A 27,351-nucleotide genomic window follows, 5' to 3' on the forward strand; every position below is an offset into this window, starting at 1 on the left:
CCGCCGCTGTCGCCCCGGCTCCTTCCCCGGCGTCGCCGCCGCCGCCCCGCGCAGCCCCGCCCCGGCCGCGATCCGCCAGCGGGGCCGCGGTGTCCGCCCGCGCCGCATCCCGGGACCATGAGCTTCTTCGGGTTCGGGCAGAGCCCGGAGCTGGAGCTGGTGCTGAGCGACGCCGAGAGCCGGCGGCGGGTGGAGCACAAGACGGAGGAAGGCAAGAAGGAGAAATACTTCCTCTTCTACGACGGCGAGACCGTGTCGGGGCGGGTGGTCCTCACCCTCAAGAACCCCAACAAGCGGCTGGAGCACCAGGGCATCAAAGTGGAGTTCATCGGGCAGATCGGTGAGCGGGGCGGCCTGCGGGCCCGGTGTCCCTTCCCGGTGCCCCTCGTGGGTGCCGGGAGCAGCGGTGCGCCGCACGGTGCCGGGATCCCGCTGGTGCCGGGGGTCCGGGGAGGATCAGTGCATCCCGCACGTGCCAAGGGTCTGGGGAGCATTGCTGAGCCCCATGATACTGAGATCCCTGCGGATGCCGGGGATCCAGAGAGCATTGCTGGTGCTGAGAGTCCAGGGAGCATCACTGCATCCCATGGTAACCCACTGGTTCCGGGGGTCTGGGGGCATTGCTGTACCCCACAGTGCTGGGATCCCACTGGTACCAGGGGTCTGGGGGCATTGCTGTCCCCCATGGCACTGGGATCTCACTGGTGCTGGGGGTGTTGCTGTGCCCCGTGGCACTGGGGTCCTGCTGGTGTTGAGCAGGTTCCACTCGCTCCTGTGTGATGCCCGGCTGCACGCAGCATTCCCATGGCTGCTGGACATTATTCTGCCCTCTGAGCTGGGCAGCCTGGCCTGTTCTCCAGGCTTGAGCCCTGGCAGGAGGAAGGGCATTCCAGTCCTTTTCCAGGTCATTGTTCTCCTGTCCTAATTTCTCGCTTCTGCTCGGTCACCGGTTTCAGCTCCGAGCCGGGCGCGCTTTGGTTCTGTCCTGCAGCTGCAGGTCAGCCCAGACCTGCTGCCAACGCCAGCTGCCAGGCCCTGCTCCCCAGGCTGGTGTTTCTGCTCCAGGAGCTTCCTGCCTGCTTCCCTCGTGTGCCTGCTGATCCTCTTAGGGATGCTGAGAGTGCTGATGGGGTGGGTTTTGTCCTTATGTCCCTTTTACCTGGGTGGATCACCTTTCCTGGGGCATGCAGGCTCACCCTGGCTGATCCCACCTTCTGCTCCACGCACCCCTGCACGGTTGGTCGGGTGACTTCAAGTTGTTCAAAACTTGTGGTTATCTGTGCGTGTAACCAATTCAGGTTTAATGTTTCCTGCTTTCGAAGGGGAAAGGCAGCTGCCACACCCACTCCATCGGAGCGGAGCTGTCCCTGCTCCACGGACATGCCTGGAGCCCCACAAGCCAAAATAAGTTCAGGATGTTCCTTCCCTGGCTGCGTGCGAGGCCTCGCATCTGCGGCTCTCTGTGCTTGGCTCTAAACCTCAAAATCACTGCTGGAGCCAGGGGCCTGCAGCCTTTGCATTGCAAATTGTGTGGTGAGGGAAATGAGCAGGAGATTTCCCACCCAACCCCATGCTGCTGTTTGAGTTTTATTGGCTTTGCTTGTGCCTGACTCTGGTTTTTGGAAAGGAAGGGAGTGTGTGAATGATGGAGTGTAGGTGAGGCTGTTCACCAGGAGCCCAGGTTATGAGCTCCTATTGATACGGTTCCCAGTGGAAATCAAGCATGGACTTTGTTTCCTGCTCCACTGTCTCTGCTGTGCTGCTTTGCCTGCAACTCATTCCCTGTTTTGGAAGACTTTTGAGCCATGCCTGCATGGAATTACTGCTTTGTCTGCACATTATTGCCCAAGCAGGGTGTGTTAGAGCTGCTGTGGCTGCACGTCAGTCCTTATGCCCCTCAGGCCTTTGTGATAAATCACTGAAGTTTGTACCACTGATTGCACTCCTCAATGCTTTCCATCTTGTATTCTGACTTCTTGCTGCTACCAGGTCAGCCTGGAGGTCAGACAGTTGAACAGACAGGGGGACTGGGATGTGAAGGAGGGATGTTTTGCAGGGAAGATGCTCCAGAGCAGGTACCAGAAGCCAGACTGTGAGTGCTGAGTCCTGCCTGCTCCCAGGTGAGCACAGAACCCATTCCAGATGGTTTCACCTCTGGTGGCTGTGGCCTGAGCAAACCACTGAAATGTTGGCAGGTTATTTTCTCAGTCTAGAAACCTTATAGCTCTGAAAACCTGAAATTACAGCTTATACCTGTTTGACAGGCTGGAGTGTGGGAAACATCACTCTGCTAAAGGCTGCAGGGTGCCAAACATGACCTTCTGAGGTAGCAGAGAACTCAGTGCACTGACATCTGCCTCTCCTTGCTTTTTTGATTTCTGCATTGTGTATCACGATGGTCTGGGCTGATTCCTCTATTTCTGTGGCTGGTTCCTCTTTTTCTGTTGGCACCTGGCTTCTCCCTGTCACATCAGCGAGCATTTTCCTCTCAGTGGACACATAAATTCAGTGCACAGAGAGAGGCTTGGTTATTTATGTCACCTGCCCAGCCTAAAGGGCTCGGTGACATTTGCTGTTGTGCGTAAGTGAGGGGAGCTCTAGTGCCAAAATTTCCATTAGAGAGATAAGGTGAGCAAAGGGCTGTGAGGAACAGGCATCACTTAAAAGCTGAAATCTCATTGTGCATCTCAAGGAGGGCTGAACTGCAGTTCCTGAGCACCTCTGTGCCTCCTCTGCACAGTTTAGTGCTGACACTGAGCTTGTGTGAGTGTGATTGTGTGATGACTTAGGTTTTTGTTTCCTCATCTAAGCAGAAAGGCTTTGCCTTGCAGAAGGACTGTGTGGGTGTCCTGTAGGCACAGGCTCACACGCAGGGCTGGGAAGGGCAGATTTCATTGATGGGTTTGGGTAATCCCAAGCTGTTCATGCAAATTGCAGAGATTGAAGGGTTTTGTTGCTTTGTCTTGAGGCTGAAAACTCGGTGGAGGTGTGGAGGATTGCTTTCATTAAATGAGGAAACCTGTAGTTTCCTGCTGATGTGGGAGGGATGTGGGGAAAAGCGAGGCAATGCTGGTCACTTGAGCTGGTTTGAGCAGTGCTTCCAGAGGTGAGAGCTCTCCCCTCACCGTGCTCACGTGGCCATTAATGTGTTATCCATGGGCTGGAGGAGCAGTGCATTAAGCTGCCTCCACACACAGGGTGGTTGTGCAGCAGGATCAACATTGTCATTTATTCCCTGCTGCAGCTCAAGGCCACTCAAGCTCTTTGCTGCCCAGGGATAAGCAGGAGCAGTTGGAATTGTTGTGTCCCCTCAGCTTTGCTCTGTCACTCTCTATTCCAGACAAGCAGTGGTGGTTTTTCCTCACTGTGGCAATACCTTTGACCTGGAATACAGTGCAGAAGATTATTGGAAGGGTTTGCATGAGCTACAAACCATATTTAATATTGATAATAGGCGACTTGTGCCTCCCCAAGGCAAATTGTTGATTTATTGTAGTAAAGGAGGTTGTGTGGATCTTTTCCTTCCTGCTTCAGGGAGGAAAGTTGTGACCTGCACCTGGCTCTGATGGGGAGCAGGGAACAAGTGCAGCTCCCCTGGTAGGTTCTGTGAATGGTGTTGAAGGAAAGAGTGACCTGGACAAGAGAGTTGCTGAAAATCTGTGTCACGTGGGGTTAAGCTTAACCTGGATTTCCATTTTCCTAGAGCTCTACTATGACCGAGGGAACCACCACGAGTTCGTGTCCCTGGTGAAGGACCTGGCCCGGCCTGGGGAATTCACTCAATCACAAACGTTTGACTTTGAGTTCACACACGTGGAGAAACCTTACGAGTCCTACACGGGGCAGAATGTGAAGCTAAGGTGAGTCCCCTGCCCTGGCTGACCCAATTCTCCTCTGTGTAAGTGCTGATATTCACTCTGATGGTGCAGAACTCCAGATTCATTTTTGGGGGCTGAGTTGTAAAAGGCTGCCTTTGAGGTCTTTACTTTACAAGCATGCATCAGGCTCTTTATAGAACTTGTTTTTCCCCTTTTGAGTGACAAGAGAAATCAGCCCCTTTTGAATCAAATACTTGCTAATTTATTTGATAATTCAAAAAATCAAAATAAACTGTTTGGTTTAGTCTCCAGTGGGGATATTTTTGCTGTAATCAGTCTTGTCAACTTTAATTGTGCTCTGTATGCAAACAGATGCTTCGTTTGTGCCTTGTTCATATGTTAGAAATGATATTTCACATCAAGGCACTCAATCGACTCAAAATCTTTTCACTGCCTTCAAAATGGGGGTTGGAAAAGTCTGAGATCTGCACTGGGAGGTGTGGCTGTGCAGCCTGATGTAATCTTACAAAAGGGCAGCGGTTTTAACATGTGCAGGCTGTTCCTCGGATCCCCGAAATGGGGCTTAGGTAACCCAGGCTCACAAATGTTTGGAAGCTGAGATGATTCTGCTTTTCCATCTGAAAATTCCCTTCTGCCTTTTCCAGTGGGGGGTGTTGGCTGCTCCAGGGGCAGGTACACATAAAGAGCTGGGGGCTCTTTTGCTGTGGGTTTATTTTGTTCAGACCTGGACTAAAAAAGAGCAGTGTAACAGCAAATGACATGGGAAGAGGAACTTCCTTGTTGTTCTGTTTCCTTGTGGCAATTCTTTGGTTTCCTGCTTATTTCGTCTCTTCGGACATTCCCCATTCCCTGTTCTTGAAATGCTGGCCCTTCCCTCAGCTGTGCATGAGCTGAACTGAGCACCTCACCTTGCCAAGGAGAAAGTTCCAAGCTTCAGTGGGGAAAAGGAACTTTCTCAGTGCATCTGTTGAGTTGATCACACAAAAAAAGATTTGACTGCAGATCTTTTATTTAGATTTGCAGTCAAATCCATTTCAGCTCTTTACATGGATCTGTGTAGTAAGGCTGCTTGGACAGAGCGGCCCAAGCCCTGGCAGCCCCTGTCCCTGCTGTGACCCTGATGGGAGGGGACTGTCCCTGCAGGTATTTCCTCCGTGCCACCGTGAGCCGCAGGCTGAACGACGTGGTCAAGGAGATGGACATCGTTGTGCACACGCTGAGCACCTACCCCGAGCTCAACTCCTCCATCAAGATGGAAGTGGGCATCGAGGACTGCCTGCACATCGAGTTCGAGTACAACAAGTCCAAGTGAGTGGCTCAGGAGCAGCTGGGGGCTCTGGGGACCCACCTGCTGGAGGTTTCCTCAAAGGAATTCCATGTCCACGTGCTCCAGAGAGGCTGGGAGACCCCTCAGATCCTCCCTGGTCTGTGGGTTCCTCTCCTTTCCCTGTTCCTCTGGGTCAGGGGATGGGAAGCAGTGGCTGTGGCTCACTGAGCCTGGAGCACAGGATGAAATTCTTGCTGTAACTTCTCACTCCCTATATCCAAATCAGTGCTTCCAGGTGTTTTTCTAAAAGGCAGTGTTTGCTCCTTTCCAGGCAATGCAACTGAAGCGGGAATTAACTGCAGCAAAGAAGTTGGGAAGAGCTCTTTTAAACTACTCTTAGTGCATATTTCCCAGCTGGTGCTGGCAAATCTCCTTGCAAGTGGTGGTTGGTCAGAGGTTGGACTTGATGATCTCAGAGATCTTTTCCAACCTAAATGATTCTGTGATTTGGGTTGGTTTTAATTGATGTAAAATACTGAGTTTGGAGCCTTTGCTCATACAGGGGTTTCTTGCAGATATTCAGCCCGAAGCAATGTTTTTAACTTATCTGCACATGCTAAATGTTCTTGTGGGTTTCTAAAAGAGCAGAGGATGGAAAGGAAGGGCTGGTTGCTGGTGGGGATGGTTGATTTGCCATCTGCTGGAGATGAGAGCAAAGTGCCTGCCCAGCAAGTTCCTGCACGTCAGCCCCAGCCCTGCTCTGCTGCACAGGGTTTGATCCTGGTGTTTCCTCCCCTCTCGTGCCAGGTACCATTTAAAAGATGTGATTGTGGGGAAGATCTACTTCCTGCTGGTGCGGATCAAGATCAAGCACATGGAGATTGACATCATCAAGAGGGAGACAACAGGCACAGGGCCCAACGTGTACCACGAGAACGACACCATAGCCAAGTACGAGATCATGGATGGGGCACCTGTGAGAGGTGAGAGGGCACAGGAAGCCCCAGCATTGCTCTTCTGGAGGATTTTGGGGTGGGAATTTGGCTCTTGCAGTATCTTCTGTGTGCTCAGCATCCTGTTCCACTGTTGTGGGTTCAGAGCGGGGGATTGATCTGATCCCCTTCCTTCTCCAGTGTGATGAGGGGCAGCTAAGACAGAATCAGTTGCAATGACTTAATTCTTTTGATGAAGCAGTGGCAGAACCAGCTATAAATTCACAGTTGGCATGGGCCAGCAGCTGGCATTGCTGCAGCTCAGAGCAGAGGTGGTATTCTTGCTCTGTGCCAATCTCCTGTGCCACTGTTCTTTGCCCAGCAGAGTCGCCTGCTAGAGAAAATGTCACCTTACTCATTTTTTCCTGCAGTGCTGTCTTGATGCAGGTCCCAAAAGAGTCCTGTGCTGTTAGAGTGGAGCTGGAATAGCTGTCAGCAAGGGCAGGATCTGGCTGAGGATCATGCATGCTGGTTTCTGGAGGGAGTTGAGGTCTTCTAGCTCATGTTAGTCCCCTTGTGGAAACGGTGACAAAGGTTGTGGCCGTGTGAGTTTGTGTTTTGCTGCTGCTCTCCTGGTTTCTGTCTGCATCCTGTCCGTGCTGACAGCTCTGTGCCCTTTCCAGGAGAGTCCATTCCCATCAGGCTCTTTCTGGCTGGCTACGAGCTGACTCCAACCATGAGGGACATCAACAAGAAGTTCTCTGTGCGTTATTACCTCAATCTGGTGCTGATCGATGAGGAGGAGAGGCGCTACTTCAAACAGCAGGTGAGAAACAGAGCTGCTCTTCTCTTTGGACCTGTGCGTGGTTGATTGGGATGCTTTTACCAACTGGGCCTACTGGGAATTTGGGTGTGATTGTGTTTGAGGGTCCCAGGATGAGGGAAGAGATGAGAATCTTGACTCCATGTTTCAGAAAGCTGATTTATTATATTATGATATATTATATTAAAATGCTACACTAAAACTATACTAAAAAGAATAGAGAGAAAGGATCCATTAGAAAGCTAGAAAAGAAAGGAAAGGAACAATAATAAAATCTTGTGATTGCTCACAGCCTCGACACAGGTGGCAATAATAAAATCTTGTGATTGCTCCCAGCCTCGACACAGGTGGCTGTCATTGGTCATGAACTAAAAACAATTTCACGTGCTGGGTAAGCCATTCTCCAAATCACATTCCAAAGCAGCAAAACATGGAGAAGCTAAAGCTTCCCAGCTTCTCAGGAGAAAAGATCCTGGCAAAAGGATTTTTCATAAAATATGTCTGTGACGTTTGGGATTCAGCAAGTGGAAAGATAGTCTAGAAGAATGTCCATTTTGGGATTCATCACTTGGAAGGATGACCTAGAAGAATGTCCATGCAGGTCAGATGTGTGTGGTGGTGAGGAGGATTCTGCGAAGTGCCTGCCTGGAATATATTTTCTGCTCAGTGCTGGAGCTTCTGTGCTTCACCTTACCAGTGGCACTAGGACAGAGGTGCTGTGGTTGTCCTCTGTGTGCCCAGAGCTCAGGGAGGAGCTTTCTACCCAAATTTCAGGCAGGCTGCCCTGCCAGGTGTGCCCTGGCTGTGGGTGGAACACGCAGCCTGGTTCAGGCTGCGGGGCTGGGTGGGGCAGCAGAAGGTCTCAGCAGAAGGTCTCAGCAGAAGCTCTCACGAGCCCTGACAAGCCTTGCCTGTGTCCCTGCAGGAGGTGGTGCTGTGGAGGAAAGGGGACATCGTGAGGAAGAGCATGTCCCACCAAGCTGCCATCGCGTCGCAGCGCTTCGAGGGCACGTCCTCGCACGGCGAGGCCAAGCCCCCCGGGCAGCCCGCGGACAACAACGGCCGGCAGTGAGGCCGGGGGGCGCCGGGAGCCCCCCAGCACCGCGGCACCCACGGGAGACGCTCAGAGACTGCGCAGAAATAAATACCCGGTTTTGACTTCATTCCTTCTTCGGAGGACTGGCGGGGTGGGACGGGGCGGGAGGGCTCGGCCAGCTGGAGCGGAGGTGCCGCGGTGGCGCTTCGCCGTCCATCCGATCCTCTGGGGGCTTGGAGGCCATGTCCGGAGCTCCTGATCTCCTCTGTGCCCCGAGGGCCTCGCACGGGCTGCGGGGAAGGAGAGAGCGAGTGAAGGCCCAGGCTGCCGTGTGGAGGGTGCTTTGGGGCTGTGCAGGATGGATGTTTTTCTTGCCTTTCCGAAATCTTGCCTGGGGAGAACGGCCCGGTGATGAGCTGGATGCTAGAGAAGGGATCAGAGACTGGCGTGGCCTGCTGGAAATCTCGTGGTGTCATCCCCTCGCTGCTTCCCCTTCTTCCTCTTCGTGCTGGCGTTGGATTCCTTGCCACAAGCAGCTGGATGATGGAGGTGACTCAGCCCTGGGACTGCCAGCCAGCCACGTGGAGCACGGGCAGAGCCACGCTGTGTCCCACCAGGAGCTGTGGCTGGTAGGAGGGAGTGAGATGTGGGTACAGGAGGATGTGGCATGGGGTGGGCAGAGCAGTGACGGTCCCAGTGCTCATGGATGGGCAACAAGTGGGGCCAGGAAGGCTCCAGGCCACGAGCTGTGCCTTCCTAATCTTGTCCTGAGATCCACACTCGGCTGCTGCTCTCGTGCAGCTCCCAGGTGCTGCTGCAGAGAGGTGTGGAGAGCAGCTCTGGAGCACTTGAGGGCTCTCCTGTGGCTGGGTTTACGCTGCCCACGCTGCCCTGCCCGTGTTTGTGTCCTGGGGACAGAGCAGGCTTTGTGTGGGGATGGACAGCAGTGTGGGGACACGTGCGTGGTCTGGTTTGCTGAGGTTTGCTGCCTCGTGCCTGCAGGATGAGGGTTAGTGGGGACAGAAGGTGGATGCAGTTGTTGTGGGAGGCTCAAACAGGCCTGTGTGGGCTGCTGGAAGGAGCCAAGCAGCACCTGGAAGGGTGGCAGAGCTCTGATTCCAGAGACACATTCCTGAGGCCTGAGCTGAAGTCACCAGCGAGGTCTGAGAGCATGCAGTGAACTAAGAACCTGAATGTGGGTTTTCTTTTCTAAAATAAGCTGCTTTTAGCCTTCAGCTAAGTAGACTCATGAGAACATTCCCAGAAGGAAGTCGCTCCTCCATTAAAAATCAGATGTGGCTTAGTAGACTTGATTGACTGAGTTTGGAGGATGTCCATCCTGTTCAGCTGCCCTTCACCAAGCAGGTGGTGAGACCTCCTACCCAAGGGAGAGACCAGCCTGCACCAAGTGCTGGGATATGAGCTCTGTCAAGTGGGATTTGTCTGGATTTCCTTGAGTTTGTGGCTTGCTAGTTTGTCCAGCTTCCTTTTGGCTCTGGAATCAAGTTCCTCTGTCCTACAGCTGAGTGTAGAGCAGGTGTCTTGCAGCTGGGAAATGGAAGTGTCTGTTCTGTTCAGTGCTGGTGGAGGGAGTGGGGCTGGGGTGGGAAGGGGAGCTTTTTATGTAATGACAGCTACTGTATTTCAGTGATAAATGTGTGTTTCTGCTTGCCAAAGTAAGTTATCTTTTCCTCACCACGTGTAAGGTTGTGGTTTGTAGTAGAGCTGGCTCTGTAGAGGACACTAATGCTCTCATCTCTGCTGAATGCTTGTGCCACCCCTGGTTCTGCTGTGCCCCGCTGAAGATGTGGCTGCTTGTCCCTCCCACGGGGAGTCTGTGCCATGGGCTGGGGCAAACTGCAGACAGCAATCACCTTGCTGTGCCAGGGCGAGGGCTGGGGACCTCTGCCATGGCAAGGGACCCTGGATGTCACTTGGGACATCCTCCTTCTCTCGGGGGGAACTGGCTGTGCTGCAGCCAGGCACAATCCTTTAGGGACGAGTGAGGTTCCTTTGGGAGCTCTTGGGGATAGCAAACTGTTCTTCTAAGGGGAACTGAGCGCAGCAGTGCCCTTACAATCTTCTTAAGCTTCCCTTCAGCTCCCTCCTTGCCTTTATTCCTTTATTCCCCTGGATTGCAGGCCATGTGGAAGGAAAGGAACCCCCTGGATGGAGATGTCTCTGCATTCCAGGAGTGTTTTTTCTCTGCCTGACTGGGTGTAAGATCATTGCCTGGCTGTAAGGAGATGGCTGGTCAACATCTGTTCATCACTCCTGGAGGTTTCCTTGGAAAAGGTGCATGAGCCTATACATTGATTTGGGGGGTTTTTCCTACTTAGTCCCTTCCCCCATATCCCTGTGTGTGGAACCAGAATTCAGAAATGATCCCCATTTTTAGTGAATCTGAAGGACCGTTCAGCCTGTTAGCACTGGGCCCAGTTTGCCTGGGGTGGAGCAGATGTGCTGAGCGTCCTTAGAGAGCAGCTGGGGTCACTCCAGGACAAGGTACTCCAGAGCAGTGTTTCGTTAGCATGTCCAGGGGCAGTCGTGTCCCCTGAGCTGGTGGTTCTGTGCTGTACTTGGCTCATTCCCTCCCTCCCAGGCAGAGGGGAGTGGGCAAGTACCAAACCAAGCAGTGCAAGTTGTAATTAAGCCTCTGCTGTGTTTACATGTTTCTTAATTCGTCGTCTTTTCAATGGCTGTATTTTAAAACTTGGGTTTTTTTGTCTCTCCAATTAAAAAGAGCCAGCCTTGGCTGTCAAACGCTGTGCATGAGTTTGTCTGATGTTTTATATTGGGTTGGGCTGGTTTTTTCCTGTGGTATGAAGAGATTTTTCTTTAGAAGTGCCAGCATGTGCAGCTCTCAAACATGCTGGAGGAGTTTGTCCTTTGTTATCTTTATAAATCCTTGGTCTTTCTTTAAGCTGTGTCACTGCTTGGCAGCTGTGCTGGTGGAGGACCCATGTGGCTTAAAAATTAGCAGGCTGGCTTTATTTTCTTCCATTTCCCTGATGTCAGAACTAAAATAACATGGGAACTTTTGTACCTGCAGGAAGTTCACTGTGATCTGCTTTGTGTATCCATCTCCAGAGAGACTGTTTACAGCAGCATGCACTGACAGGACCAGGGGGAAAGGCTTCAAACTGACAGAAAACAGTTTAGATGGGATGTTGGAGAGAAATTCCTCCTGATTGTGTGGCTGCCACATCCCTGGAAGTGTCCAAAGCCAGGCTGGACAGAGCTTGGAGCAACCTGGGCTAGTGGAAAATGTGGCAGGGGGTGGAATGAGATGATTTTAAGGTCTCTTCCAACCCAGGCTATTCAATGATGCTACATTTTCTGGTTCTAGACAGGACTCAGGGATTCCTTCATGCAGAAAAATGTCCCTCTGCAGTACATGGAGCTGCACTAGACCCCACACTAAACAAAGAAGATGTACCTATTTCTTTCTCAAGAGATAAATTGCAGATTTTCCTACTATTAAAACCCAAGCAGCTGCAGTTGATTCCAAAAGGCTTTATTTATTGAAAAAATAAGCAAAAATAACAGTGTGTCAGGGGAAGGGAGGTGTGGCTGCAGATCTTGTGGGGGCACATTCGTGGTGCTGTGCTTGAGCAGGTGAACATGAGAGCTGTGCTGGTGGAGGAGGAGGCATCAGTGGGCTGGGTGGGAGCTGTGCTGCTTTAATGTGGCTTTTCCTCTTCCAGGCTCAAGACAAAATCAAATTCCTCTGTGGTAAGGAAGGAAAAACCATAAATGGAATATCAGCTTGTCTGACAGAGGGAATCAAGAGTGCTGGGAGGTTCTCACCTTGTGTCAGGGGCTGGATGGACAGACGTTGCCTGGTGAAGAGCATCATGTCCTTGAGGGGCCCCCCATCTGCTTTGTGTGCCAGGTGGTGAGCCTTGATCTCAGACAGGGGGATGAAGCGCTTGGTCATCCTCACAAACTGCACATCCACCTGGGAAGGGAGGGCAGGGGCAGGTTGGACAAGGACAGCCTCCAGATAGCACATGAAATCTTTGAGGGATAAAGATTTCAAGCTGAAGGAAGTGACTGATGTGCACTGGAAGCTTTGCCTTGCTGAAGGACAAAAGAGCTTCCCAGTATTTGTGGCAGGTGATTTGTTGACAGCAATGTGCATTCGTGTCACAGACAATGCAAAATTCAGATGTGGGATGTAGGCAGCCCATGAACACTCCCTTCCCTACAATTTAATGTGCCTCAAAACTACAGCTTTGTTTGCTGTGCACTGACAGTGCTTCTTAGCTCATTTTTCCAACTCAGGGTTCTGCCATGCGTGGAGGCCAGCTCTGCAGCCAAGATTTGAAAATGAAGAGAGGCCAGCTCTGCAGCCAAGATTTGAAAATTTAGGGAGATACATTTTGGCAGCCTCCTGGAAAGGACTGGGGAAAAAGCAGAGGAAACAGGATTGAATTTTCTCTTGAGAGAGAAAAGGCAGCTAGGCCAGGACAGAAGCTTAAGATTTTCAATATGATGCAAAGAGCTTTCTCCCTTCTCTTGGCTTGCACACAGAGCTTGAACAGCTGTATTTAATAGAATACATTACCATGGACCATTTGGGGTTCTCTTTTCTGCTGGTGGAGTCATAATGAGGATCCTTCTGATCAAACTGTGTGTGATCAGGGTACGCCTCCTTTACGATCTGAAGCAGAAGGGGAGAAGAAAGTTTCCATCAGTTCAAAACACCTGTCAGTAAAGGGCATGAGATGTGACAAGGAGCAATCCTGGTGAAAAATCAGCCTTGCTTTCCCTGAACTCCATTCTAACAGTTTCCTTTAATTTCTTGGGTGGCAGAAGTGCAGAACAGTGAGTGCAGCATCACCTGCTGGAGATCAGTGTGGAAGGAAATGCAGCAGAGAGGAAAACTGGGTAGCTGATGATGATCTTTGTGATGAGCTCTCCTCTTAAAGAAAAAGCTGTTCTGTGCCCTGCTTTTATTCTACTGCCTTGTGGGCTCTGCTGACTAGAATGCAGTGAGTCAGATTGAAATCAGAGTGTGGAACAGCACTTGGCTTGGCTGGGAGTGCCCCGAAATGTCAGCAGGAAAACAGCACAGTGTGGTTCCATCTCTCTGGGGACACGGCTGAGTCAGCCCCACAGTGCTGAGCTGAGGTGTCCTGAGCTCATTCCCTGCTCTCACTGGACAACTCCTGCACTCTTTGGTGCTGAGCCACAAGCAGTGAGCTGTTTGATAACCCATTCCTTATCACATCTCCCCTCTCCCCAAAACACACTCACCTTGACAAGGGCCACAATGCCAGGCTCTTTGCAGTTACTGTGGTAGAAGAAGGCCTGCTGCCCAAGTTTCATGGATCTCAGGAAATTCCTTGCCTGTCAGGAGTAAACAAGAGATTTTCAGCTCTTTCCATCAAGCTCTCAGGGCTTCATTAGAAGCAGCCAAGAATAGGAACCAACAAGAGGAGAGGTAGATGTATTTCAAAATTACTCAGATAATGTTTCCTGCAGTTGTCATAGAGATGTTTTTGTGTTGGAATGCAATTAAGTAAAAACAAGGCTAAAGAGCAAGCTCCTGTTGGTCAGAAAGTGTGTGGGAATTCAACAGCTCAGCCACCCTTGCCCAGGAGAGCTGTCAGCAAACAAATCAGAGCAGATCATGTGTAGGGGAACAGGGAATCCTATACAGTACAGGGATCACACACAGCAGGGGAACACACGTGGAATTCCTTTGGAACAGAAAGCTGTGCACTGACAGAGGATTTGGGTAAGTACAGCCTTGCTGTAAGGTATCAAGGATTGGTCTAGTGAAAGTGAAAGAAAAACTGGATGATTTGACAGAATATTCACCAGCCTGAATCTCCCTCTGACCTAGAGGCCACTAAGCAAGAGTTGACTTCAGATCCCTGCCAAAATGCACCTCCATGAACAGGCAGAGTGCCCCAAGAGGAAATGCTTCAGGCACAGGAACACAGAGCCACCTTCTTCTTCTGCTATTTCAGTGCCCCCATGTGCTTCCTACCTGGTAGTTCCTTACTCCATCCCAGCAGGTTGTCTGATTAGGCTGAGCTTTCAAGTCGTCAACACTGAACTGCCAAATGAAATGAAAATACACATTCATTCAGGAGGTTTCTGATCTTTATGGTGTCATTGTCTGCACTGAGCCTAAGCATTTGTTGCTAGCAGCTCCTTCAATTATAGCACAAACCTGACACAATTTTTATCTCCCACAGGACCTGCAGAAAAACCTTTACAAAGCAGCAGTGTAAAGGCAGAGTCTGAAATACATGCTGCTCCTGTGACCAACAGCCAAGCATCCCGAGGAGCTGATTTCCTCTTGTATTACATGTATGAAACCCCAAGGTTGTCACCTTGGACAAGAACATTCTGCTTTTCTATTTCCAGGAGGACAAATGGGTTTTGAGAAGAAAACACAATCTGAGTTGTCTGATGCTGTCCCTCAGCATCTGGGCACTCGAGGTGGGCAGGAGTGGCCCTGTGCTGTCCTTTGCTGGGTGAGGGGGTGTCAGTGCTCACCTTCACATCCACCCCCTTCTCCAGCCTGCTCTCAGGTTCTGATTTCAGCAGCCAGTGACAATATGTGATCTTGCTTTCCTCCCCACCAGACTCAGATTCTTTTTTCTTCCAGTTCTTCCATCCTGACTTGGAGCTCCCAGCTGGAGGTTTTGCAGACTTTTCTTCTTCCTTATCTGAAGTCTCCTCCTCGGTTTTGGCAATTTTAGCATCAGGCTCTTTTTTATCTTAAAAGACATTGAGATAAAACACATTTTGTTTCAAAAAATAGTTTCAGTTGTCCAAGCTGGTTTCACACATTTGACTGCAGCAGGAGTTTGGGGCACCCCAGGTGCTCAGGGTAAGGTAGCAGCATTATGCACCAATGGTTCTGAGTATTTCTAATTTGCATCTGAAATAAGGATATTTTTGTGTCTGCAAAAATGTAGTTTAACACTCCCAGTTAGTAATAAAAAGACCTCAGGATAGACCATGTTTGCCCACATGAAGTGTAGTTGAATTTTTTTAATTAATTGCTGAGAAATTGGCTGCAGGCAACGAAGTAGACTTAGGTGAATCTGGTGAGTAAGAGGAACATTCACCAAGCAAACCAAACTATTTCAATTCCTGCAGGAGATGGAAATCTTAGCTTAACCTCCACTGAGCTACCTGTTCAGAATGTATCCTTTGTTTCTTCAGGACACAGAAAAAAAACCCAAACCAGTTATTAAGAAGTGATTAAGGGGTAAAAAGGTGGTTATTTGCTAGAGTGGGTCAAGCAGATGAGGGGCACAGATGTGCAGTTTTTTCATCTTCTACTTTGAACACCACTCATGATGCCTCCAGTGCAACATTCTTTTTGTTTTTGCAGCTGGTACCACATCACCTTCCTGGCACTGCACTGGGTGTGCTCTGACCAACTCTGCTGTGCAGGACCTGAAAGCTCTGCAAAAATGGGTCTGAATTCCATTTCCTAAGCCCCTTGTACTGAGAATACATCACTGTCCTTATCACACACCTAGCAGGCTTGTCTCAGTCACACTCGGGTGCTCAGCCCATTTGGCACAGGAAATGCTGTCTGTAAGACATTGCCTGTGAAAGACAGACGGTTAATACGGCTGTCTGTAGTTTCACTATAGCCTGGAACCTCAAATGAGAGGTGCTAAATCAGTCAGGATGTCAGCACAGACCTGCTACTGCTCCTTTGTCTCTCTTTCTGCTCGGCCAAGGCATCTCTGCTCTCTCTGAATTATCTTCTCTTCACTGAGGAGCACCTGATGGACGAGAGAAGAAGAAGGAATTACTGCTGCTTCAGGCGGCTGAAAAAAGTAGAGATGGCTGAAGCAGAGAGCTGCAAGCGCTGTAGGGCGAGTGGAGAGCAAATAAATCTTTCCTTGAGCTCAGCCACTTCCTCTATCTGTGTGAATGCTGGCAGGGCTTGGGGACCGCACCCTGGAGCCCTGATGGACACCAGCAGCAGGGCTGGATCGCTGCTGCACCCGGGCAGTCCCGAAGGTGCGTGGGCAGAGCGCGGCCCCTCTCTGCCTTTGGCACAGGAGCCGTGCTGCTCTCCGGGGCTCAGCCCAGCCTGGCCCCGGCTGGCTGTCCCTGCCTGCCGTGCCTGGGCTCGCCCGAGTCCCTTGGGAACGGCTCCTTCCCTGCACAGCGCCAAACCCACCTGGGCGCGCTCGCCGCAGGTGCCCGTGCCTGGCCAGGGGGGTTGGCTGGCTGAGCCCCAGGTCCCTCCCAGCCCTAGGGACCCTGGGGCTCCGGGAGAGGCGCGGGCCGGCCGGCCCGTCCCCTGCCCGCTCTGTCAGCAGCACTCGCACGGCTCCGAGCCCGCCGCCTCCTGCCAGGCCGGCTGGCATCAACTTTTCCGCCTTCTGTGCCAAGCTTTCCCCATCCTCCCTCCCTCCTTGCCAGCCCTCCGAGCTCCCGCTCACCAGCCCGGGCCGCTGCCGCCGGTCCTGCTCGGAGCGATGAGGATGCTGGCGGTGCCGGGCGGGGAGAAGGAGGAGGAGGAGGAGGAGGAGGAAGAAGAAGCGCGCTCGGAAGCGGTGCCCGCTATGCAAAGGCCGGGGCAGGGCCGACTCCCCTCACTCCCTCCCCGCCCGGGCGGGCGGCGCCGGGGGCCGGACTACAGCTCCCAGCCTGCCCCGCAGGGAGCCGGGAGCCGGGAAGCGGAGCGGCCCCCTACGGCCATGGCCATGGCGTGGCGAGCGGCCCCGCGGGCGGCGGCGCGGCTGCTGCTGGGGCGCCGGGGAATCGCGTCCTGCATCGACCGTAAGGAGCTGCCCGACCCCCCGCGGCCCGGGGGAGGCGGGCTGGGGGAGATGGACGGCGGGTCGGTGGCCCCGGACCTCCTGTCCCCGCCCGGACGGATGTTCCCAGCTGTTCGTGTCACTGCTCCCCGTGTCACCGCTCCCTGTGTCCCTCCTCCCCGTGTCCTGCTCCCGGCCAGGGCGGTGCGGGCGCGGACACGCGCAGCGGGTGCCTGGCAGTGGGACAGAGCCCGCAAGGAAAGGTCTTTCCCTCTCCATGTCCCTCCTTTTACCTTGTTAGACCGTGCTCAGCAGTGCGACAGAGCCCGCAAAGAAAGGTCTTTCCCTTTCCCTTTCCCTTTCCCTTTCCCTTTCCCTTTCCCTGTCCCTCCTTCTGCCTTGTTGGACCGTGCTCAGTAGTGGGAAAGAGCCCTCAAGGAAGGTCCGTCCCTCTCCATGTTTCTCCCTTACCTTAACAAAGGTTTTCATGGTTTTTCATATTTGATAGTGAATCAAACAATATCTCTCAAAGAAGGGGGATTTTAAAAAAGAAGGAAAGTGATCTTTTATATAGGCAGACTGATATGGAATGGATTTAAACTAAAAATGGAGAGATTCAGGTTAGATATTAGGAAGAAATTCTTCTGGCAGAATTCCAGCTGACACAGGTTGCCCTGAAGTTGTGGATACCCCATCCCTGGCAGTGCTCAAGGCCAGGTTGGACAGGGCTTGGTCTTGTAGGTGTCAGGTGTTTGGAACAAGATGGTCTTTAGGGTCCCTTCCAATCCAAACCATTCTGGTTCCAGAACACTTTGCAGATTAATTGCTTCGATGTCTAAATGTAACAACATTAAAAATTGAGGCAGCAGCATAGCTGTGAATTTCAGGAGAGGAACAAACAAAACAATGTTGAATCTATGTATTGGTGGTTTCAGGAGGAAAGCAGGAGGTTTCACATGCCGAGCCTACCTAAAGCTTTAGTTGCTATTTCCAATGGGCTTATTTATTCCTTATTTGCTTCCAAGTCTCCTTTCTTTGAAGTCCCAGCATTGTTCTCTCAGATTTCTTTAGCACAGACTTAGTGAGATGGAGTGACTGTGCTCCCCTGTCCTGGCTTTCTAGTGTAGTTAGCATGGAGCAGACAGAGGCAACTGGGATCTTGGATTTGTTTTGTCCCAGGAAAGCCCCTCCCAAAGGACCCTGCTCTCAGCACAGTTCATTATATTCCTGAGGAACAGAGAAATGGTCTCTACAGCAGAGACCACAAACTGTTTGTGTGAGTTAAGGGGCACCTTGATATTGTTTGGGGTACAGACAAGGTGGTTGTGCTGCTTTCCCTCAACAGACACGTGTTCTCATCTCTTGCTGCTTTTCTAGCATCCACTGGACTCACTGAGGATCAGAAGGAATTCCAAAAAGTTGCCCTTGATTTTGCTGCCAAGGAGATGGCTCCTTACATGGCCGAGTGGGATGAGAAGGTAGGAGAGCCTCACAAGGGTTGTACTGCTCCCTTTTTCCTCCATTAGGATGTTGTGACCCATAGGTCTCACTGAGGGGTTCCTGCAATGGCTCTGGAGGTTGTCAGTGAAGCTGCTGCTGTAACTGGGGGAGGGGAAATCATCAGAAATACCTTAAAGCTTTCCTAGCCAGGTTATTCAATCACCTGGATCTCGGATTCACTGCTGAAGATGGAATGTGTCTGTGTTGGTACCACCTCTTCTTTGACCCACCCAGCTGACTTAAACTCTGCAGGACAGTGGGACTCAAACTGGTAGCCCAGGGCTACCCAAAGGGACTGAACTAACCCTGAATGTTCATTGGGATATCTCTCCTGCCCCAATAGGAAATATTCCCTGTGGAAACGATGCGGAAGGCAGCCCAGCTAGGATTTGGTGGGATCTATGTGAAACCAGACGTTGGTGGCTCTGGATTGTCACGACTTGACACCTCCATAATCTTTGAAGCTCTGTCAACAGGATGTACCAGCACCACTGCTTACATGAGCATCCACAAGTGAGTGTGTCTGTGCAGGGGTGGATGGTGTCAGCCTGGCTGCTCTGTGGGCTCTAAATCCAGCTGGAGGCAGCTCCCTGGCTGCTGCTCATTATTTATATATTTAAGTGGTGACCTCGAGTACACACATCCCTGTGAGGATCCCTGGATGGCAGTAAACAAATAGGCCACAAGGACTGAGATGCCACCAAGAAGTAATTTTAGCTTTGTGGCATGCAAGATGGGATTAAGTTCTGGATTTTGTTCTCTGCTCTGCTACTTAAGCTTTCTATAGATAGTAACCTGCCTGGAAAAAGCCTTTGTGCCTCGGCCGTGCTATGACAGAGCCCAGAGGCACCACCTGGCCCCGGAGCTGTCCTGCTTGTACAGACATGTCCAGTGACAGGTCACTTGGCACAGAGAGCTGCAGTGATGCTGCCTCTTTCTTCAGGTGCACTTTCCTGGAGAGGGAGCAGGGCTGAGCATGGAGAGGAGACTCAGGCTCTTAAACAAGAACCTGCTGTTCAACAGGGCAGTGAGTCTGTGGTGAATGGAAGGTGTAACAATAACATTTTCAGGCCTCGGGGCTTTTGGCTCAGCTCTGTGGAGCTTTCCTCTGTTCAGCCAGGGATGTTCTTGTACAACCTGCGTTCAATCCTGAATGCTGCTCCTTCTCTCCCATCCCAGCATGTGTGTTTGGATGATCGACACCTTTGGCAATGAGGAGCAGCGGCACAGGTTCTGCCCATCGCTCTGTAGCATGGAAAAGTTTGCCTCTTACTGCCTGACTGAGCCAGGTGAGCATCCTCAAACAGGACATCTTCTCCTCTCTCTTTAACTGCACATGAACATTGCAAAGGTCTGGAGCTGAAACATTTCTTTCCATATTCATATGTGAAGTTGGGGAGAGGCAGATGATGATTGCTGAGATGCTCATGGTACAAACTCAGGTGTCAGGGAATGATCCCGGGAGAATTTGTAGGCTCTGGACCTTCTGCTTCACTGGCTGCTTCCTTGCTTCTCAAACAGGGAGTGGCAGTGATGCAGCTTCCCTGCTGACCTCAGCTCAAAGGAAAGGGGACACCTACGTCCTGAATGGCTCCAAGGTACCTCTTTGCTCCTGCTAAAGTGGCCTGGGTCTCACTGTCCTCCCATTCTTGCTGTCTCCTCACCTCTGTGCATTCTCTAAGGCAAGATGTGCTCTGCAGAGCTGGGTCCCTAAATGCCTCCGGCTTTGGGGTCTTTGCCTCTCCATTTCTGTACCCTGCCAGCTGCTGCTGTGGGCTCAGGGTTAGTTTGCAAAAGCCCCCCAAAGCCTGACTTCTCTCCTGCAGGCCTTCATCAGCGGGGGAGGTGACACGGATGTGTACGTGGTCATGTGTCGCACAGGGGGCCCAGGCCCCAAGGGCATCTCCTGCCTCGTGCTGGAGAAGGGAATGCCAGGGCTCAGCTTTGGCAAGAAGGAGAAGAAGGTAAGCGGCTTGGTTTATGCTTCCTGTGTGCTTGAGGGAAGTGCAGGATAGATATCACAGAACCACAGAATCGTCAAGGTTGGAAAGACCTCCAAGACCATTGAGTCCAACCTGTGATTGATCCTCACTTGTCTGCCAGAGCTCTGAGTGCCACATATAGGCATTCCTTAAACACCTGCAGGGATGGTCACTCAAATACCTCCTTGGACAGCCCATTGCAATGCCTGACAGCCATTTCCATGGAGAAATTCTTCCTGATGTCCAATCTGAGCCTCCCCTGCACAGCTTGAGGCTGTGTTCTGTGGTCCCAATGAGCTTATCTGTGGAAAGCATTAGGGATCTTTTCATGGATGGGGTTGGAGTCCCAGACTGGCATGGTTTTACCAAGTGGTGAAGTTTGCCCAATACCCATCCCTTTGGTAAGTGAAGGATTTTAGTCTCAGGAATATCAACATCACTGGATTTGTGCCACTTCTCAAAAACACCCATTCCAATTTCCACACTGAGGCCAAACCATGCAGAACACCGATGCTTTGTGGCAGCTTGGTAGTGAGACCGAGGGGTTGGGAGCAGGCTGGTTTTGTGTTGGAGCTGTGCTGCTCCTCACGCAGTCTGGAAGGAGCTCTGTTTTTTCCTAGGTAGGCTGGAATTCCCAGCCAACTCGGGCTGTGATCTTTGAGGACTGCGTTGTTCCTGTGGGCAACCGGCTGGGAGCTGAAGGGCAGGGATTCAGCATTGCCATGCAGGGCCTCAATGGAGGCCGGATAAACATCGGTGAGAAAGCCAAAGACAGCCAAGGGAGGAGGGCAGGACCTTCTTGTTGCCTGTCTGAAATAGCTTCACCTTCACTCTGTGTCCTTGGCTTCTCCCACCAGCTTCTTGTTCGTTAGGAGCAGCTCACGCCTCAGTTCTCCTGGCTCAGGAGCACCTCACTGTCCGCAAGCAGTTTGGGGAACCGCTTGCCAACAACCAGGTAAGCCCTGCAGCAGCTCTGCCCTTCCTCGTGCTGGAAGGGCCATCCCTCACCTCACAGGGCCTTCCCTGGGGAAGTCAAGAACATGCTTTTCCTAAGGAAGCATGTCAGGCCTGAGCCCTTATTGTAGCAGAGGTCCCCTGAACGGGGTAATAATTAGCATTGACTCCATGATTTCAGAAGGCTGATCAATTGCTTAATCTATTGTACTATACTACATTATTATTATATTATACTGTATAGTATATTATATATAATATATTATATAATATATATTATATATCTATTATACTATACACTATATTATACTATTATACTATACTATATTATTATATTATACTTAGTAAGAAGCTCATCACCCTTACAGACAGTCTGATCCAGACAGATCCAATTGGTCAGTCCGAACACCATCCAGTGTCCAATTAAGAAACCACCCTTTGACAAACAAATCTCCATAACACATTCCACATGTGCCAGTTGGTCAATCCAAACACTATCCAGTGTCCAAACCACCCTTTGGTAAAGGAATCTCCATAACACATGCCACGTGTCCCCAGCACCAGATGCAGCAAGTGGCAATAAGAATTGTTTCTCACTCTTTTCTCTGATCCTCTCACAGACTTTCCCATAACGATGCCTGGGAAAGTTGTGCCTGCTGCTCTCTGTGGAGAGAGCTGCGGCTGCAAGCCCTGCCTGGCGGCGGTGGGGCTGTGGCTGGCAGCCCTGTGAGGGTGCTGACGGAGCTTTCCTCTGGCTCTGGCAGTACCTGCAGTTCAGGCTGGCGGAGATGGCCACTCGGCTGGTGGCAGCGCGGCTCATGGTGCGCAACGCGGCGCGGGCGCTGCAGGAGGGCCGGGAGGACGCGGCCGTGCTCTGCTCCATGGCCAAGCTCTTTGCCACCGACGAGTGCTTCGGGGTAGGTCCCTCACACACCTCTTGGGATCCTCATTGCAAGCTTGGAGATGCCCTGCTTAATGCCCAAGGTGTCAGGGAGAAGTTTGACTTTTTCCCTGAAAATTCTTAATTTTTTAAAAAATCTTAAATTTAATCTTAATGCCTAAGGTGTCAGGGAGAAGTTTGAGCTTCTGCCTGAAAAATCTTAATTTTTTACTTTTTAATTCTAAATTTAATCTTAAATTTGAGATTAAATTTTAAAATTTAAAGCTTAAGTTTAAGATTAAATTTAATTTGGTGATGCCCCGCTTAATGCCCAAGGTGTCAGGGAGAAGTTTGACTTTTTCCCTGAAAATTCTTAATTTTTAAAAAATCTTAAATTTAATCTTAATGCCCAAGGTGTCAGGGAGAAGTTTGAGCTTCTGCCTGAAAAATCTTAATTTTTTTCTTTTTAATCCTAAATTTAATCTTAAATTTGAGATTAAATTTTAAAATTTAAAGCTTAAGTTTAAGATTAAATTTAATCTTAATCTTAAATTAAGATTAATTTGAGTCTTAAATATTTTAAAAAATCTTAAATTAAAATCTTAATTTTTTAAAAATCTTAATCTTAAATTTAAGATTAAATTTAATCTTAATCCTAAATTTAAGATTAATTTAAATCTTAAATTAAATCTTTAAAAAATCTTTTTTAATCTTAATTTTTAAAATATTTTTTTAAAAGATATTTTTTTAAAAGATTAAAAAATATATTAAAATTTTTACAATTTAATCTTAAATCTTAATTTAAAGATTAAGATCTTTAAATTGGTGAACCAAAACCACTACAGGACCCAAAGCCAAGCCCAGAGCCAGGAGTTTCATTTGAGGACAGGATGTTTTGTAAGACATGTGGAGGCTAGAGGATTAATTTGAAAGATGTAAAACATCTTTCCAGTGTTCTTCATAGGGGGCCAAATGGGAGGCAGGACAGGGAGCAGAGCATTTTTATTTTCCAAGGAAAATGTGCATGTTGCAGGGTGATTGTTCTTAGGTAGCAAGTGAACCACTAAAAAATTACATTATTGCTTTGATAATTTTCTTATCACTTTGAAAAACACCTTATTTTATTACCTTATCAAAATGCTCCTGTAAAGAGAAAGCAAGAAGGGGGAAAAAGAACTTGACACTTCCTAGCCCAGTGTTATTTAGAAGTTGTTTCTGTGCTCAGCAGTCTGAATTTTTGCTGTTGTTGTTTTCCATCCCGAGCTGGGGGACAGGACACACGGAGTCGTGTTTCCATGGAAACCAGCGCCCCGCCGGGCCCTCCCCTGAGTGGCCGCCAGGTGGCGATCGGGCGGTTCGGGTTTGCAAACCACAGAAATGCAGCAAAAATCGCCTTATTCCCTAAAAATACCCATCCCTGGGCATCTCTGTATCCATCCCTGGGCATCTCTGTACCCATCCCTGGGTATCCCTGTACCCATCCCTGGGTGTATCGCTGTACCCATCCCTGGGTATCTTCAACAATCCCTGGGTATCTGTACCCATCCCTGGGTATCCCTGTACCCATTCCTGGATATCTGTACCCATCCCTGGGTATTCCTGTACCCATTCCTGGGTATCTATACCCATCCCTGGGTATCCCTGTACCCATTCCTGGATATCTGTACCCATCCCTGGGTATTCCTGTACCCATTCCTGGGTATCTATACCCATCCCTGGGTATCCCTGTACCCATTCCTGGATATCTGTACCCATCCCTGGGTATTCCTGTACCCATTCCTGGGTATCTATACCCATCCCTGGGTATTCCTGTACCCATCCCTGGGTATCTATACCCATCCCTGGGTATCTGTACCCATCCCTGGGTATTTCTGGGCATTGCTGTTCACATAAACACACCCTTCATGTGAAACAGGGAGTGTGCTAGCACGGAGAGCAGCGCTGATGGCGCCTGACAATCACACCACATTTTTAAGAGATGAGATTAGGTGACCAGGAAAAAAAAGTGAGCCCAGGTTCCTGGGTCCTTACCAAACTTCTGGCACTGGTGTGTCCTGCACAAGTCACCTCAGAGCAGTGTTATCCCCTCAGATCTGTAACCAGGCTCTGCAGATGCACGGGGGCTATGGCTACCTGAAGGATTACGCGGTGCAGCAGTTTGTGCGAGACATCAGAGTCCACCAGATCCTGGAAGGTAAAAGACACTCCTAGTACCAATGAAGTTAGCTGTGGGGTTAGGAGAAAAACTCCCCTGGAGGCCCCCACTTTCCCACATGACCCTGATTTTTGGGTTTCAGAGCCCTGCTCTGCTCTGAGCATGAGATGTGCCGTGCGCTGGCCGGGAGCTCTGGCTCTGTGGGAGCAGTTACTGGCTATTTTAAGAGTCTTACAGCAGAGGAAGATATTTAGTTGTCATGTTAGCAGTGCCTCTGTCCAGTTTCATCCCATTACTCCTGGCCATGTGATGATTCTCCCTAACAGTTCTTCTCCTATGATTTTGGTCTGTTTGCACTCCTTGACATTGTGTCTCTAACAGTATCTGGCCTTTTCTAATCCCAGTTTGGCCTCCTAAATATTCTGCTTTCCCTGCTTTGAAATCCCCTCACCTACAGCCAGGGTAGCTGGTAAGGGACATGCTCTTTCTTACACCGAGTGGGTTTGCAGCCTGTGTGTGGTGCGTGTGTTAAATGTACAGCAGAGAGCTCAGATGTTGCTGTAAATCCAGTTCTGCTCAATGCCTGGTCCTGCATCCTCCCAACACATACAAAAAGCAGCAGCAGCTTTCCCAGCAATATGCTGGCCCTTTGCAGTTGGGTTTTGGCCCAACCCCTCCTAAATGCCACTTCAGCTGGTGGGAAGAGCTCCTCTGTGCTGTAAACTGCGCATCAGGGGAGAATGCTTTTGGCCTTTTCAGGGGGAAGATACTGGACCATGCCTTAACTGTGTTTGCTTTGCATCCTCTTCCTGCTGCAGGTACCAACGAGGTCATGAGGATGATCGTGGCCAGGAATCTGCTACAGGGCTGAAGCCAGGAGCCTTAAAACCCCTCCATCTGTTACAGCTCGGCCTGTTTCCCTCCCCTGCTGGCCAGCTCTCTCCCTGGGAGTGGAGAGGGGGATGCCCCAGTGGAAACAGCCTTCCTGCCTTACCCACAGCTGGGTGGCACAGCTGCATGCCGTGCCTGGCAGAGCTGCTGGCACCAGGCTGGCATTGTGCAGCCCGAATTCACAGCTGTGAATGCAAGCCTCTGTCTGCAAACCCTGCTCCTGGCCTGCTTGGAAAATGAAACACCAGAGCTGCTGCTCACCTCTGTGAGTCAGCACTGAAATGGGAGCCTCGGGCAGAGGTGAGCTCATGGGATCACTGAAATTTTTATTTTGAAGGAATTAACTGCTCACAGCACCCCTGGGAACAGATGATCACGGGCTCTAACCAGAGCTTTTAATCCCAGGGTGCCTTTCCTTTAGCTAGAAGCACTCCCTCTTTTCCCAGCAAACTTTTCCTGATGTCCCTGCCACTGCTTGTTCTCTGTATTCCTACCACATCTTGGTGCTTAATCTCAAAGAAGCCTTTGCAACACAAAAGTGCAAATAAAGTGCTAAGGTTATGTACAGAAATCCTGATTTCTGTGGCCTCCAATCAGTAAGGCTGTGAACAATGTAAGGGGAGTAAAAATATTGGTAAATTAAATTGTTTTTTCCTCTCTGGTTTGGAATCAATAAAGCAATGATGGAAATGTTACTGGAGTGGAAATTATGGTAATTTCCTTCTGTGGTATTTCAGGGGTTTAAACAGAAGTAACGGGGAATTTTTAAAGTAGGTGTTGCAAAATAGTTCTGCTTGAGGGCTTTTTAGGTAATGTCTTTGTTAACCCCTTCGGGTCAGCCAGCTCTTTTTTCTCAGCAGTACTTGGCAGGGGGAAGATGACAGAGCATTAGCAACAGAATCATGGAATGGGTTAGGCTGGAAGGGACCTTAAACCCTTAAACTCATTCCAGCTCCTGCCGTGGGCAGGGACACCTTCCACATGTTTGATCTCAGTTCCTACTGTTGCTGGCAGGCCCTGAATGTCCCCTCCCTCATTTTATTGCACATTGAATTTGCCCCACAGGGCAGCGAGGGCAGATTAAAGGATAAACACCTGTGCTCAAAGAGAAACAGCCCCCTGCCCACTGGGCAGACCCTCTACCTGCCCAGGGGATGGATGTCCTGGGCTGGGAGGGTCTCTGCACAGTGGGAAGGGTCTCTGGCTGGCAGGGAGGGGTCTCCAGCCAGGGTCTCTGCCCTGAAGTCTCTCTCCAGGGTCTCCATGGGGAGTTTCTGGCCAGAGGTCTCTGTCTGGGGTCTCTCCCAGGATTTCTACCACAGGCCCCTGCCCGGGGCCTCAGTGCAGGTTCTCTTCTGGGGGCTCGGTCATGGCCTCTCTGTGGGATCCCTGCCTGGGCTCTCTCTGTTGGGTTCTCTCCTGGGGGTACCTGTCCATGATCTCAGCCTGGGGTCTCCCCTGGGGCTCTCTCTCATTCTGGGCTCTCTCCTGGAGCTCTCTAGCCATGTTCTCTGTCCTATCTCTCAGTCCCAGCTCTCTAGCCATGTTCTCTGTCTCATCCCTCTATCCATGTTCTCTGTCCATGTTCTCCGTGCCATCCCTCTATCCATGTTCTCTGTCCATGTTCTCCGTGCCATCCCTCTATCCATGTTCTCTGTCCATGTTCTCCGTGCCATCCCTCTATCCATGTTCTCTGTCCATGTTCTCCGTGCCATCCCTCTATCCATGTTCTCTGTCCATGTTCTCTGTCCCATCTCTCTGTCCATTCTCTCTATCTATATTCTCTGTCCATGTTCTCTGTCCCATCCCTCTATCCATGTTCTCTGTCCATGTTCTCTGTCCCATCTCTCTATCCATTCTCTCTATCTATATTCTCTGTCCATGTTCTCCGTCCGTCTCTCCGTCCCCCCCTCAGGCCGTTCCCTCACGGCCGCGCCGCTCCCTCTCACGCTCCGCCCCCTCGGGCGCGCGGGCCCCTCCGGCAGCCAATGGGAGGCGGGGAGCGGGGGCGGCGGGCCGCGGTCCCTCCGCCATGTGGCCGTGCGGAGGGCGGCGGCAGCGCCGCCTCGGGGGCGTCGCGCTGCTCCTCGTCGTGCTGTGGCTGCTGCTGCGCAGGTGAGACCCGGCGCGGGGCGGGGGGCGCGGGGGTCGCGCCCCGGCGGCGGCGGGCGGGGTCCCCGCGGCGCGTCCCCCCCTCAGGCCGTTCCCTCACGGCCGCGCCGCTCCCTCTCACGCTCCGCCCCCTCGGGCGCGCGGGCCCCTCCGGCAGCCAATGGGAGGCGGGGAGGAGGGCGCGCGGGGCGGGGCGGGGCCAATGGCGCGCGGGCGGCGGGCGGGGC

The 27,351-nt window shown here is 51.0% G+C and overlaps 4 protein-coding genes across 7 annotated transcripts in view; 3 read left to right on the forward strand and 1 right to left on the reverse strand.

The window, feature by feature from the left end:
• Nucleotides 1-15: 15 nt before the first annotated feature.
• On the forward strand, nt 16-10,665 carry VPS26B (VPS26, retromer complex component B). Its single transcript, XM_041480587.1, has 6 exons — nt 16-340; nt 3,704-3,860; nt 4,983-5,147; nt 5,914-6,089; nt 6,722-6,864; nt 7,787-10,665. Exons 1-6 carry the CDS (start codon nt 118-120, stop codon nt 7,931-7,933), a joined length of 1,011 nt encoding a protein of 336 aa, XP_041336521.1. The 5' UTR covers nt 16-117; the 3' UTR covers nt 7,934-10,665.
• Nucleotides 10,666-11,398: 733 nt separating this feature from the next.
• On the reverse strand, nt 11,399-16,474 carry THYN1 (thymocyte nuclear protein 1). Its single transcript, XM_041480596.1, has 8 exons — nt 16,333-16,474; nt 15,580-15,663; nt 14,414-14,637; nt 13,899-13,967; nt 13,160-13,252; nt 12,468-12,563; nt 11,708-11,858; nt 11,399-11,627 (listed from the first exon to the last, which is right to left on the reverse strand). The coding sequence occupies exons 2-8, from the start codon at nt 15,620-15,622 to the stop codon at nt 11,581-11,583; spliced, it is 723 nt and encodes a 240-aa protein (XP_041336530.1). The 5' UTR covers nt 15,623-15,663; nt 16,333-16,474; the 3' UTR covers nt 11,399-11,580.
• A 59-nt stretch (nt 16,475-16,533) lies between these two features.
• ACAD8 (acyl-CoA dehydrogenase family member 8) lies at nt 16,534-25,707 on the forward strand. Its single transcript, XM_041480595.1, has 11 exons — nt 16,534-16,672; nt 18,028-18,128; nt 18,494-18,663; nt 19,330-19,439; nt 19,672-19,748; nt 19,977-20,114; nt 20,753-20,888; nt 20,990-21,087; nt 21,851-22,003; nt 24,058-24,160; nt 24,940-25,707. The coding sequence occupies exons 1-11, from the start codon at nt 16,591-16,593 to the stop codon at nt 24,990-24,992; spliced, it is 1,221 nt and encodes a 406-aa protein (XP_041336529.1). The 5' UTR covers nt 16,534-16,590; the 3' UTR covers nt 24,993-25,707.
• Nucleotides 25,708-27,012: 1,305 nt separating this feature from the next.
• Nucleotides 27,013-27,351, forward strand: part of LOC121360636 (beta-galactosidase-1-like protein 2) — a 28,312-nt gene continuing 27,973 nt past the window's right edge. For 2 of the 4 annotated variants that reach the window (XM_041480631.1, XM_041480632.1), the window contains exon 1: nt 27,013-27,127. In XM_041480631.1, coding sequence (XP_041336565.1) covers nt 27,045-27,127 — 83 coding nt within the window. In that variant the 5' untranslated portion in view covers nt 27,013-27,044. The remainder of the gene's footprint in view (nt 27,128-27,351) is intronic. The other 2 variants (XM_041480629.1, XM_041480630.1) reach the window with 1 other exon arrangement.

Source organism: Pyrgilauda ruficollis, unplaced genomic scaffold (assembly GCF_017590135.1).
Source record: "Pyrgilauda ruficollis isolate IOZ18807 unplaced genomic scaffold, ASM1759013v1 scaffold52, whole genome shotgun sequence".
NCBI classification, from domain to species: domain Eukaryota; kingdom Metazoa; phylum Chordata; class Aves; order Passeriformes; family Passeridae; genus Pyrgilauda; species Pyrgilauda ruficollis.